General features: G+C 44.4%; 1 protein-coding gene across 1 annotated transcript in view; it reads left to right on the top strand.

The window, feature by feature from the left end:
* LOC118792485 (protein eva-1 homolog A) overlaps nucleotides 1-14,906 on the top strand; it is a 73,560-nt gene that overhangs the window by 8,993 nt on the left and 49,661 nt on the right. Inside the window, exon 2 of the mRNA XM_036550342.1 lies at nucleotides 13,500-13,714. Within this exon, the coding sequence (XP_036406235.1) occupies nucleotides 13,500-13,714 (215 nt within the window). The remainder of the gene's footprint in view (nucleotides 1-13,499; nucleotides 13,715-14,906) is intronic.

Genomic DNA, 14,906 nt, shown 5'->3' with positions numbered 1-14,906 from the left:
GTAAAATCAGGCCCCTTCCAGTCAGCACCTCCTGTCAACATCCAGTGTCTGCATTCACACAATACTCATACTCACAGGTGCTGTTAGCCTCAGGATAAATCAGACAGGGAAGAAACTAAAATGACAAAATTGAATTAAAAAAGGTAAGCACTCCTTTTTTCCTGAGCCCTTCGCCTGCTGCTGCAAGTATTGAGGGCGGTGTAATGACTGGTTGGAGAGACCAAAATCTCACTTTTCAGACTGCTGTTACCGTGCGGATTATATGCGATGACGTTGAGGGCAGACTGTAATTATCAGGTCTGGTCCACCCCGCTTGCATGTGGCTATCAAATTATCCATTCAGCACGGTCCACCCCCTGTGTGTTAGACAGGGGGATGTGGTGGGGGGGCTCGAGGATTCTGTCTAAGGGGTTCCACGAAAGCAATTTATGAATTTCCAAAGCATTTGTGAGCTGATGTCTTCTTTTGTACCCAAGTGTGCTGCGTGTAGCGCACCGAAATGGAAGGGTAAAATGGGCTGCAGAGAGCCCCTATAGATAGATAGATAGCCCCTCGAGTATGAGAGGTCTGTGGAAATGCAACTCGGACCTTTGCCTGGGTGCACTAGAACAAGGGAGCATTGTGCCGAATCTTCAAAGGCTGCCATTCCACATTACGGCATGGAACAGTAACTGTTTCAGAGTGACGGTAATCTTTGCGCTCTGCCCACAGAGACGTCAGGTGAGCTCGCGCACAGGAACACGGAGACAGCAAACCTTTACTACCAGCTTCCAGCCCTCAGGTGAATTTGTGAAACTACAATGAGATAATATGCCGTGGATGATTTTTTTGAGGCTTATTACATGCTTTTAGCTTGGCAGTGAAGGACTTTCCCTGGCAAGATCTTCAGTTTCTTGTTTTTTTTTTTCGTCATGGCGCACAAAGGTTTGTAATTTCGTAACAGCTAGCTTTATTTTCTTGAATGAGGCACAGCCTGTCAGAAGCTGCCCTTCCTAAAAGCTTGTTAATTCTGTGCTGAGCTCTCTTTTCAGTGCCCTACCCCTCCTCTTTTCATAGAAGTACCTCCCTTTATTTCGATGAAGTGTTCAGTCCTGTAGATGCTGAAGGACAAAAAGCTTGCTGTCGTGAGAAGCCATGCCAGTTGCTTAAAATGCATTACACTGAGTTCCATTTGTATGGGTCCTCGAGGTCAGAAATGTCTGTCAAAGCAGACATTCTGATCATGGAACTGCCTGGGTTAATCACATGACTTATACACCTTAGAGCAGCACCACTGCTTATGTAGTAAAAAAATTTCACTTTCCAACACTAATATAATATCATTATACTCTATTACTATAATTGAAGATTAGAATGCATATTAGGTAGACTATCATAGTTGGGTAGTTTTATCATACATGGCCTTCTGAAGGCTTTTGTTTATTTCAACGTTTTTTCTGAAGTTCATTTGAAGTAAAAGCTTGTGTTGTTGAAAAACAAGCCACGCAAGGAAGTTATTTGAATGCTTCTTTTAAGAAAGTGCTTTTGTGCATCTTGTTTTGAAATAAATATCTTGAGCTGAGAACCCTTTTTAGAGAACAGATGGACTGCTGAGACAGTGAGATCTTAGTATGAAAAACCCATTTGATAATGAGGACTGAAGGTAACCACATATTCTGCCTGCTGGGGATCATGGGACTGTTTCTGAGGAAACAGCACCAGTGTGATGTGGCGGAGTGTGGGAAAGCTTCCAAGACGCTGGGGATGAGTGTTGGTGGTAAATGCAAGGTGAAGTTCAAGATGAAAGAGGAGTTTCTTCTTTATTTCACTGAAAGGAAATGTGTACCACACCTCTGCTGGGTGTTTGTGTAGATCTGTGGAAATATGTAAGAGATAATTCATCTTAAAAGGGGGACTGATAACAAAGCGGCAAATCAAAGAACAACAACAACCCCCCCGGTCCTAATTGGCAGGGATATGCTTTGACTGTTACTGCTAATCCGATTCTCCTCTCCATTTTTAAAACATTGGACATTTTTCAAGTTATTCTAGCCAGAAACTAACCGATTTGCGCATTACCAAAATGGGCGCACTGCTGTGGCGATACACATTAAAGCGTTAAAGGAATTAAAGACACTGTGACAAGAAAACAAACGAAATCAAAGTGTTGCCTTTCTTGGGTGTGTGTGTTCTCACTAGCAATGAACAGCTTTTTGTAAACTTGAAGTCACTGAGAAAGCCACCTCTGTCTTTCCCGCACACATCTGTCTCTTGTTGGTCAGATCGGCGTGGCCGTTCTGGCCTGTCCCCCGGCAAGGTTTCACGGGTTGTAAAATGGCCATTAAAACGACGGACAGTTGGGGTGAATGGCCCCCCCTGAGTGGGTGGCCGGAGCCTCGCTGACTAAGGGGTCGAGAGTGGGCACTGGGGGGAGGAGTCTCTCAAACCCCCCCAGGTGAATGCAAGCTGACCCCTGCAGAAAATGTCCAGCGTTCATCAGGGAGTGACCCACAAGCCCCCCACCCCCAGACACTGGCAGGTACAACCCCACGGGGCCACAGGAAGACTTCCATGGGAAAATAAATGGTGGAAGGACCTTTGATACACGTCGAATTCACAAGGCCCCAGCAGATGCCGTGGGTATGTTTGCCCTGGAGGCTGAGCACAGGGAAGTTTGAGCATAAGGACTCATTCCTTTGTAGTTTATACTCCCACAAGTGACTAAGCCAGCGCTTTAAGCCTAACCTAAATCCAGCCATGCATGGGGTCAGTTACTAAAATTCTTTTGAAGGGAAGTAGCTGGATTTTTGACCCGACTTCCACCAAGCATCTCTGGGAGTCTTACCTAAAGGCCTCCGTCAGCGTTTGTATGCTAATCCTTGAGGTATTCAGGTGTTTTTAGAGCAGGGAGAACTATAGGTGTACATAAACACAGCACAAAGCTGCAGGCAGGGCCTTTTCCTTTGCCTCCGGCCACAGCACATTAGCTCTGTGTAACTCCTTTGGTTTACCCCCCAGGCATTAAGCCATAAGCCCATTGAATTGGTTCCTAGTGAGCAGATTTATGTTATTTCGTAACAACTGCACAGTCATACTGGTTCCTAAGAGTGACCTGGTAGAAGAATCGGAGATTAAATGAAAGGAAGCTGTCAAAACTAAGGACAATTGCACTATGGTTCTTTAAATAATGTGAGGATTGGATTGATCTGCTTGCACTGTGTGGGTCAGGGCAGCGGTGTGGAAGAGGGAGTGGGCCTCAACTCTGGTGGTTCTAAGTTCAAACTGTCATTTGATACAGTTGTTATAACTATGAACAAGGTACGTCCACAGTAAAAACTCAGCCTGATACCTTCCACTGGGTGTGGTACGTTACCATGGATAACGGCTGGATATATGCTATGCAACAAAATTCAGAGAATGAATGATATCACAGAATGCACAACCTGCTAACTACTCATACCTGTGGACAACTAACCAATCAGGAAGTAAAGGGTGATGCAGAGCAAGGGGGTGGTGGTGCTCTGAATTTCCACAGAGCGGAATTTGTGTTGGGAGAGGCGTGTGTGAAGTAGGAGGAGGGAGGCGGGATTGTTTTTGTCAGAGGAGAGAGGCGGGATTGTTTTTGTCAGAGGAGAGAGGCGGGATTGTTTTTGTCCGCTCTTCTGTGCTAATTGTGTCAGTTGTCCTGGGCTCCTCTTGGGCCACGCACGGTCACAAGGGCTTCTGGGTAACTCGGGCACAGCCACAGAGCGGGCTGGCACACTGTGTTGTTTTCCTCACACAGGCTCAGAGGTTTGGGGACCGTGGCTCAACCCTGGCTGCTGAGGGCCGCAGTGTCTGCTGTTTTTCCCTCTAGCCGGGCAGCCAGTCACCTGATCCAACCCATCGTTGTGTTGATTTCCCCTGTTAAGCTCCCCTCCCTGTCTCTGGGAGCTTTAGTGCTTTAACAAGAGCTGAAAGACCTACTGGATTGCTGTCCTGCAGGACTGGACTTGAGTAGTGATGCCCAGGCCTAGGTTACCAGCTTTGTGAGAGAGACCTGACATACTATATGTGTGGTAAGCAAGGTTATCCCTACCCCAACCCAAAGGGAGCCAGCCCTCATCAAGAGATCCTACTGGATTTTGTTCCATATGAAGCCTTGATTACATATTTCAGTCAATTATGAATTAATTGAATGCAAATGTGATGAAGGTACTCCTGTTTCACCAATCAGAGATGAACAAAATCTGAAAGAGTGTGGCTCTAGCTAGGACTGACCGTGTGTGGCCTTTCTCATTCAGGCCAGCTGGGAGGACATGTGGATGCTTTGCGTCTATTTCTCAGTTCCAGCAGCTGTTCTGAAATTGTGGCACTCAGCAGTGTGGAGTAAGGTCAAGAGTGACAGAGTCCCAGTCACCGGACTATTCTGAACTTGATTTTGTCTTTGTCACTCCAGTAGGCACTGTTAATTATGAAGGACAAAAGCTGACTTCATTTATTTCTTTGTTTATTATTGTCTGCTTTTTACAGTTGTTTATAGGTCTCATCGTCAGCCTGTTGTGAAGAGCATGACAGTAAATACAATTAGAATTATGCCTGAAGTGTTTTGACATTTTGACTGAATAACGTGTATATTATTTATTGAGAATTTTTTGTTTATTAAGTGATGGGGAAAATAGCTAGACATTGCTGTTTTGGAAAAGAGCATTGCAGTGTAGACTGTACAATCCACACCCCATCGAATCAGCTGTCACAGATTTACACTACCAAACTGAGGTTTCACTTTCAGCATATTGATTTACACTACCAGCTGCGGTGTTATTTTCAGCACATTTTGCATATTGAGCATGTTTCATGTTCATCAACGGCTGCGATCAGCGTGCACTGCTTTAATGTCAAAATCGTCCGTAATTTCCTCGATGCATTAAGATTCATTTCCTCTTTTCTGAATGTATTCTGCTCCATGCCGGAAGGAGCCGGTTGTTCTCTCAGCCCACCGGTAGTGTTTGTAATGCAGCCTGAGGCATTGGAGCCTTACATGGGGCCAAACACAGATGGCGGATTGAGCTGGAGGGAAAGGTTGCTGTGGTTCAGTGCATGTTTAGAAGGTCTAAGGGATTAAAAAGGGATAAGAAGGGCAATTACCAGCTTTCTGTGACTGATCACTGTTTGTGATTTAAATGAATTTCATCTTTGTTTCATTTTGTGGTTAGTCTTGTCAAGGGCCTTGGACTGGAATGGTGGTGGTGGTGGTGTGCTTCCTGGACAGATATGATCATTTTGGAGCACTGGACCTCTCCCATGGGGAGTGCTTTGTTCTAAAACCAGGGTTGCTATTAACTGGCAGAGAGCGCTGCAAAGCACCTAGCAGGAGGGTTGATGGCAGTAAAAGTCCAAGGCCTTAGGTTGGAGGCGAATGTTTGGTCAGGCTTGCACTTCTTCTCCCATCACCACCCCTTGTGAGAAACATTTTGCGGTTACCTGCCCTTCCAGCGCAGCCCTGCTGAAACCTACAGGCAGGATTTATGATGTGAAAAATGAAATGGAAGCGCATGGCATCTTAATTAAAAAAATAAATAAATTGTCTGCCTAGCCCCACAAGCTCATTTTAGGTCTAGGTCATTGAATGCCCATGCTCTGCAGCTGTCAGCGAGAACTTAAGTGGACGCCATTTTCTTGCTCCATGTTGTTGTTCTTTTCTTTTTGTAGGGTATAAGTACATTCCGAGAGCAATATTGAAACACTTACTGTATTTGATAATCTCAGAAAATAAGAGCTTTAAGCCCCTTACTGTAGGTATTATTGTACATACAGCCGGCCTGAAGCATGTGTGGCCTTCTGAAGGATTTTAATGTGAAGAGTATTCCATGCTGAACTATTTACCCCCAGCGTGGGTTAAATCCAGTCTTTCCTGAAGCTTGAAGGTAAAACCCCTTCCTCATGTGAATAAGCCCCCTCAGCTGATTTTGCCAGAGCCTACAGGAAGGGTGCTCCAGAATCGACCCTCCTCGCCATCTCTCCATTAATACCTCATCTGTCTGTCATTACAGCCCACTCTCTGAGGCAACATCCACTGGGGCAGAAGGTTTGGGGCGAGAGGTCATATTTTTGTGTGATTGCAAAAGCCCTGGTATCTTAATTTAGCAGTTGATCAAATGCATTTGAGATGTGAAAAAGTTTTGGCCTACATAAACTGCATTTTGGCAACAAATGGCATCCTTTGGAGTGCAGTTGGCAATTCAGACACTAGCTTCCACCTTCCAAAGCTAACAAGATAGATACTGGCATGGAGTCTCAAGTTTGCAGAACAACAGGGTCAGTCTGTTTGGTATGTGAAAATTTGTGAATTTGTCTTAAACCTGATATTCATGAAAATGAATTGGCCTCAAAGATGTGTCTGTACCCATCCCAGCCTCTGCGGAGGTCTGTCCACTTAGGGTATCTGAAAACTTGGGCAAAACCCTAAAAAAAAGGTAGTCTCTCAGTTTGCATCATCACATCACTTTTATCTTGCCCAATCATGGGTTCATATCTAATCACATGTGAAGAACAGCACTCACCAGGGTTCAGTAGCAGTAGGCAGCAACATGCAGTGGTAAAAGCAGAAAATCATGGATTCACAGCTCAGATAGGCCTCTGGTATTGTGCCCTTGTTCAAGGTGTCTCCCTACCGTAAAAAATTCAGCAATATGAACTGGCCGTAGTTGTGTAAGAAATTGCCCGTCATACTTTAATGAAGATCTGCAGTTTGATATGTAGTTGTATCAACGTAGTTTGATCATTGTATCAATGTGGCATTGACCCCTGAATGCACATTCATTGGCTCAAACCAAGGCAAATGCCTCTATTCAAGTGAGCAGCAAGCATCAGCTTTTCGTTTCACATATGAATTCAGCAGTTGCTGAAATTGATTTTAAAAAAAGAAGCTTGAAGCTTGAATTCACACAGATAAGGACGGCACTGCGGTCAGACCAAGCGGACCTCGGCGAAAGGCTTAATTTTCATACTCGGATTCGCAAAAGAATATAGTGCGCAGCCAGAATGAACAAGTGGTAAGCCACCGCGGTCACGTGCGACTTTAGAGCTTGGCAGCAGCAGAGGTTAGTCTGTCATGGCTGCCACGTGGAAGGCTAAATCTGTGGCAACTGCAGAGCAAATCGCCATCAAATCGCCGTCAAGCCTTGGCCCCAGGCCCTGGGCCACATCCTCTGGGTTCTGTGTGTTTCTCATAAATGTCTTAATTCAACTTTATTTAGCTCGTGCGAGCTTTGATGAACTGCTGCGGGTAAAACCTCCAACCAGTCTGTGGTCCTTTTGCTCTCTGTTTAGGTGCCGATTTTGATTTTTGCCCAGCACTCGGCTCTTTAGTGCGATGCCAGGGCGTGGACTTGATTTTTGTGAATTTTTTGTTTATCTTTATTCTTCAAATCATTAAATTGTGCAGTAGTTATTTCAGGAACATTTCTATTCTCCATCAACTGTTGATCCCACATCTTTCTGTTTTGTCTTTTTTATTCTTAAAAACATGTATATTAACGAAGTGCAAATACTAGATTGTATTTAGCTTTGTGTTTGTATTTCTTAGAATTTGGTTTACCCATTATAATGTCTTCAGGTTTGGCTGAAGCAAGTCTCCATACTCTGTACACCTGGAAAAGCCTTCAAAATAAATGAAATGAAAATAAATGAATGCATATATTAGTGCTAGTATTAGGAATAGTAGTAATTTTAGTAGTTGTAGAAGTAGTGATAGTATTCTTTCCTGAAATTCTAGACACCAGGAACCTTTTGTCATGTACTGTACAGTATGGCCGCACTCTCAGCATAACTGATTTTCAACAGACTCTTCCAGAAGGAGATATGCCTAAAGGGGCAGATTCAGTGGGCTTTGCCTTTAAATCCCCATAAACCAATAGAATCCAGCTGCATTTTTCAAAAATCTAATTCTTTGCAGTGTAATCCCATACGCTCAGATAAACTCCAGCTCCTCCACAGTTGCTAATATGCTGACTGTGTCTAATTTTATTTTTGTTTGAGGTTTAATAATTCATTTGCAGCGAAGGTATGGAGAACATATGCTGATTCTGTCTGCAATACCTCATTTACCCATAGCATTCACATTGACTAGACAACTGGACATTGTAAATATAGCGTCATGTATGAATACTGTGGCCATACATGTAGTCTTCTCCCATTGCTTTTTTACATAAAGTAATCACGGAAAATGAACCATCTAAGCCAGATTGCAAATGACTTCGTGAGCCTCTGTAGTGGATACAAACGAGTTCTCATGGCTCTTCCAAAGACACATCTCGCTAACGAATCTACTGCATAAAACGTGCTAGCGCTAAGTCACGTTCAAAGGGAGGGCCGCCCTGTGTAAATCCCTGGCACAGCCGCTGCGTGAACGTAATAACAGGGCGGCCATGACCCACTGCCGTCGCTGCTGTAATCTCATGCCAGAGAAGTCAGAGCATTAATGAATGGAGGGTAGGAGGCTTTAATTGCAGCCTTCTCGTTTCGTTCAATCCGCCGAGAGGGAGGGATTTTTCCGGGGAGGTTGTCACAACACTGGCCGGCCTCGCGTTTTTGCGCCGCTAGTCGCCCGTGACCCTGGCCTGGCCGCCGGGGTCAAGCAAGGGGGCCCGCTCCGTCGTCACGGCAGCAGATTCGCATCACATGCTTGCGGTGAGGGCCCAATTACGGCTGAGGTCTTGGCATTCCAGCCGGGCGGTTGCTCCTCATGCCTTTCGCCTCTCTGTCTGGTGTGGTGGTGCAGGGCTCCATACAAACGCTAGGCCTGAGTCTCGGAGAGGTGGGAAGCAGCGGACTCCGGGTGGAGGTGTACGTTTACTTGCAAATGTTTCATGGTGCTGAAAACAATGTATTGCAAAAACAGTACCTGCTCTTTTGTATACAGTACTGAGCCACGTACAAAGTACAAGTACAAAAAAGCATACTGAAATATGTGCAGTACAGTGTACACTTCATACTGCTACCCCTTAAGATGCAGGTGCTGTGAAATATAACATGATCTTTTGTAGGAAGCTCCAGCTGGTGTAAAGCTGTTTGTCAGCTCTGTTCTGGACTTTCTGCTACATGTTTGCTGTGCATGGTGGCCATTTTCTGTGAACCTCCCGAGCGTGTGTGTGACAGCCTGTAGTTTTGAGTGCTCAGCACACAGTAGCTTACAGCTGACTGGCTGATATTGATCTCTCTCATGTTCCAAGAAGTGGGGTGGATCCTGCAAGGCACCCCAGCCCATATCATATGCCTCTACATGACCAGCTGTTCCAGCTGTTCTGGAGTCAGTGTGATGCCACAAGACAGCTACTAAAAGGCAAGTGTAATGACAAGAATCCTTTCTACATCAAGAATTGTGTCCTTGGTATTGTACAGGTTGACGTACAATCAGTACATACACCCAGAGAAGCCCGCCTGCTGAAATTGCTGCTTCTTCAATCATCAGGGTAAAGCCAAGTGTTTTCAGATGCTTGCATGGAGAAGCTCAGCATGAAGTACAGTCCTAAAAAATAAGAAGTGTACAGGAAAGTAGTTGAAATATAGCAGCTGATGATGTAATAGTGTGTAGGTTTGCACAGGTGCCTCAGCTCTACTGAACGCTTCTTTTGAAAAGTGACTTCAATCAACAAATCGCTCATTGACTGGAATAATAAGCAAAAGCTATGCTCCTGGAGGGAAACGTGTCATTCTGGAAGAGATACTGCAGGGCTTCTGAATTATTGCTGATAACCTTTACCCACAATCCTGACTGAGGGAAGAGACAGCATTTCAGTGCCTCTGATGCAGGCATTCTCTCCCATACTCTCGATTATCACTGAACCAGCTCAAAACACCTGCGGTAAAATACTTTGAACACTAAGGAGGAGGTGTCAGTCGGTCAGGACTCAAGTGCCTGTCTGATCAGGGTGTGGCTCAGTCTGTATTTTCCTTGGCCTGGTCCACTTGCGGTGGTTTCCTAGTGAACCTAACTCACACGATGGTAAGTATTTCCCAGTCCTGGCACGAGAGCATGGCTCGGCCCAGAAGTTTTCGCAATGGACATGTTGAGATCATAAACTGAAAAGGAATTAACTGACTTTCACCCGTGTTGACTTCTGTTTGTGGGTGGTCCCACTGTGAGAGCCAACTACAACAAATCACAGCCTAATTCAGCCCTAACCGCAGTGGGCTTTGTCCAATTGAGCTTTCAGCAATTGTATTTTTTCCCTTCGTTTCATTTCGATGATGGGTTTGGCAGTTGTTGAAATGAACTAACTAAACGAAATGAACTAAAAAAAATAACACTTACCTCAGACTGGTAGACAGAGGGGGTAGTGCACATTGCAGTGAGATTGTGTGGCTGCCTCAGCATATTGAACGGCCTTCTCTAGCAGATGGATGCCACGATTTTGCCCATGCATTGGAGGGGATTTCAGCTTTTGAATTGTGCACCAGCTGAGAGGAAAAAGGGCTAATTATCCATTGAGCAATGCATCATGCAGATTTTACTTAGTCCAATCAATGACAAAGTAGCCATAAACAGGCCATGTAAAGTAAAGTTGACCTATGGTGGATTTTAAACGTCACAGGGGCTAATCTCTAGTTAACCCATCCTGATAAATGTGGAGATATTAATCTGAATATGTAACCAGGCTCACTGGTGCAGTGTGTAAGTGGTCCTGGGGGTTTTCCCTAAGCTGTTTGCTCTCTCAAATCAAACAGCACTAATCGAGCAGAAGCGGAGGGCCTTATCGCAGAGCACTGTGGCTTTTTAACGTCTTTTAAAATAAAAGTCTGTTCCCTGGCACCTCGGATATTTGCCAAGCCCTTGGCGACAGGAAGTGGAGCCCTGTTTGATCTCTCAGGATGTGCACTCATCGTACCCAGGAGAGGAGATTGATTTTTTTATGAGGCATTATGCTTGTTTCAGCATCGTTGGCTGCATTTCCCTCACAGGTAGTAGAGTCAACTCTCAGGAGCAGATGTGGTAGAAGACAACAGCAAGAAGAATGAAAGCAGGTGTAGTTTATGTTTAACTTTTAAAGTATTGACTTCTTAAATTGTACACAGTAAGGACGTTGCTGAAGGCGAACACTTTTGTGTGCCTTCGTGTAGGGCTGTCTAATGGCAATGTAGCCATTTACGTTCTCTCCCCTGGATTTGAGAACAAAGACTGTGAATCCTTGTAGTGTATGAGGATCTCAAGACAAATGAGGCTCGCCTCAGTCTGAAAGGTGTCCTTTCCAAAGGAGAGGAACCATGGAGCCAAACCATGGGACGAGTGAAATAGAGTAAAAGCAGAAAAATACTGGTTCTTTTGTAAAGGCAACAAAAAAGCAGGTATCATGTCTGTCAAATTCTTGCTTAAAAGTCTTTCTGGATCTGGTGCCTTGTGTTCCAGGAAAAGGTGTGCTTTATGGCATAAGAAATCTTGAGGGAAAAAATGTAGGCAGAATCGGTGGAAGATTTCACTTTTGTTGGATTGAATTTTGGGGGGTTTTTTATGTTTGTGTTGCTTTTTCATTTTGTTCAAAAGAATTAGGTCTTTCCAGGCAATACTAAATGTTTTTGTTTATTTTACAAGCATGACCTGTGAGCAAATTTAATTTAAGGGAAATAATGTAACGTAACATTTGCAAAGAGGGCAAACCACTATTTGTTCAATGTGCTAATTCATAATGTATTTAATTTATACAGTCTGAAAACGGTTTCTTTGCATTACAGACACACATTTGTGTCTGTAATGTGAAGACTTTGTGCAAATTGTTTGTGAAAAGAATTTGTGCAAAATGTGAAAAGATAGTGTGGCTAAAAAAGTGTGATCGTATATTCTTCAGACCACTCTGAAATGATCACATGGATGGAATTGTACTCCTCAAAAGCTTAAGAGGAAAACACTTAACATGTAAAAAGTTATCTTTCCCTATGCGCTGCTCAGATGATGAAAAAGAGGCATTACTGAGGTTGATGTCCTCTCAGACGAACACTGAATCTCACAAAATGTCCAGTTCACAATCACTTTCAGAGTGGCAAACTGTGACCTCTTTTCCTCTTCATCTCCCTCTGTTCTTCTTTTCTGGAGAATGTGTTGGTGTTGAGGGAAGGAAATTGTTGCCTACTCTCAGCATAAGTCCAGCTGTCTGCATGAGAAGAATCTGGGCAGGATCATCAGTGTTTGTTAGTATAAGATTTCTCATGGTTCTCTGCAGACTATAGCCTTTGTGTTGAGTTAGCAGAGAGGTTCCTGTGACTTTATGTCTACTGATTTCGAACTGTTCTGCCTGGCATTCATCGCCATGTGACCGGAATCCTGACATCCGGAGGACCTTTATTTGAAATGGTACAGTTAATTCATTAATGAAATGCCTTCATTTAACTAAAAGGTACCCTAAAGCAACAAACCCAGGGGAAGAAGGGGCTTTTCTGAGCTAAAGAAAGGCAGCCGACATGCTCTCTGTTCTTCCAGCCAGCAATATTTACAACCGCTGTGTTTTTTTGTGATGGCGTCTCTCTCCTGACTGACAGCTCCTTAAGACAGCGGATCACCTTCAAAGGGGGCGGGCCGCTCTAGAAAAAACAGGGTTTTTGTCCCGGTGAGGCAAGTATTTGCTTTAGGAATGAAGTCAGCCATCTGCCTGGGCTTGTCAAGGTGTAGCATTCCTAATCAACCACGGAGGGGATCACCTCGAAAATGTTCCCCAAATGTTCTGCCGCGGTCGGCCAGCCACGGGGCACTCCCCCCGACTGGGGTGTGCCGCTGTGGTTTGCACATGGCGTAAATATGTCAATAAAAATACCACTGCAGGATCGTGCTTTCATACCACCTGCCCAATTAGAGTGACGTCACTGTTAAAATAGTCATTTTGTGTACATTTCTTAGACTCGGAAATATCAAGAATCTTTTGAAAATGTTTAAACCAAATTGGAACCCATTTTCATGTGGAGTGGTCACGTGTCCCTGCAGAATTAGATTTATCGGTTGTTCTCTTTTCTGACACTTTTGGATCTAAATTGACTATCGGGCTTTTTAAGTGCTTTAAAATAGCCAGAAATGTGTCCAGTTACCATGGTGTAGGAAGTCATTAACCTTGTGATCTGGTTACTGAAAGGGATTCACCAACATGAGGCAAAGACATTCTATTAGACTAAGAAGCTATTGTGCCCAGGTATTCAATGGCGCTTTGTATGCCATTGTAATGGTGAACTGGCATGGGAATGTCCTGGGATATTTTGAATGGCTTAACCATTAAGAGCACTTAATACAGCCTTTCATTCAGTTTGCTTATTGCCTGACTATGTGCATTTGCACACTGTGATCATGACTAACTACTCCTATCTACCACAGATATTTGGGAAGTTTTTTACTTAAACAGTACATGATTTGAGGAACTTGTCACATTGCTCCATTAGTATCGTGTTTACAGAAAAAAAACTTCTGAAGAATCAATCAGACAAACAGCCAGAGACGAAGGAGAGGATATGTCGGAGTTTGTCGGGGCTGTGCTGGTGACTGTTGATGCGGTTTCGTCCTTCAGGCTACCTGTCCAAAGTGCTGAGGAACTACACGGAGCAGGCCTGCGACGGGGAGTACTTCTCAGTGCGCTGTCCGCCCCGCACCACCATCAGCGTCCAGTCCTCTTTCTACGGCAGGAGAGGCCCCGCCCCTCAGCAGTGTCCGTCCCTTTACCCCAACCCCAACTCGCACTCATTGGGAGATGACGGCCAGTGTTACGTGTCCACCTCATTTCAGGTAACTGTGAATGACTTCTTTTACTAAGACAGTTAAGTGCCATTGGTCAGCTGGGTCACAATTTGCACAGTCTGGTTGGTCATCCTAGCGTTTCCAAAGGTAATCCATCTAGGTCTTCAGTATCTCATTCTGTTTACCTGCATCCATGGATGAAATGATAAACATCAGCTTTTAAAACAAGAATTAATACTCTGCTTCTGCAATGCTTACAGAATATTTCCCCATACAGAATGCTCTTTGTCACAATTTAGGGGGAGAATTCAAAAGTATTATCTGTTACACCAGAGTAAAATTATAAATAGAGTGCATTTGGAACTGCCAATGTATAGCAAACTATGAAAATAAAAAATATAAGCTGTATGTTATCAGTCTGGAAAGAGTGGAAAGATGCATACTGTTTATCAGTTACTTAACTTTCATACATGCAGCGTAGCATATAAATCATAGAACTGGCTGTATAAGGCAATACAACTCTGTAATATGTGCATTAAATCACATAAGACATAGGCTGTGATAGGACAACAAGTTTTCTTTGATATTTGGAATATACTGTGACATAACAAGGAACACATTCCACATACAGAGGATTTTCATAAGGGTAAAAAGAGTCAAATAAATATTTCCATATACCATTTTTGGGGATAAAGTGCATTTATTTCACATCAAAGCAGGTAAAATCAGGACTGTGTATAAATGCAGTAGCACCTGGCACAGCGTGCGAAGAGAGTGCATTTTTACTCATGTGACCTTTAATCTCTGTGAAGATGAGTGACAAGAAGGAGGTGAGGGTCTGGCTCACTGCAGGGTGCAGTGCCTACAGTGCTGCACAGACCTTACCTTCATATGGGCCTGTGAGGAAGGAGCCCTGCCGCAGTGAGGAACTCCGTGCTGATCTGAGACCACATCCCCTAAGCGCAATTCAGCTCTTAACCATTAAAAACTAAACTGCAAAAACTGGCCCAGGGCATGGTTGTTTGGAGTGGAAGTCCTCAGCCCCACAGCTCGGGTTCCTAAGAGCCCTGCAGCCTCTCTGTCTGCGCTGGAGCCGGGATCCTCGCAGAGGTATGCCTGGAACTCACTGAGGAATTCCATACCGGAGGTGAAAGGACGTTTCTGAGCGAGGAGAAAGAACTCAAGCGCTCCCATCGGCGCGGGGATCCTGCAGCACGGGTGGAGCATGCCCGCTACCGCT

Source organism: Megalops cyprinoides, chromosome 17 (genome assembly GCF_013368585.1).
Source record: "Megalops cyprinoides isolate fMegCyp1 chromosome 17, fMegCyp1.pri, whole genome shotgun sequence".
Lineage (NCBI taxonomy): Eukaryota > Metazoa > Chordata > Actinopteri > Elopiformes > Megalopidae > Megalops > Megalops cyprinoides.
This window is presented reverse-complemented; position numbering and strand designations above follow the sequence as displayed.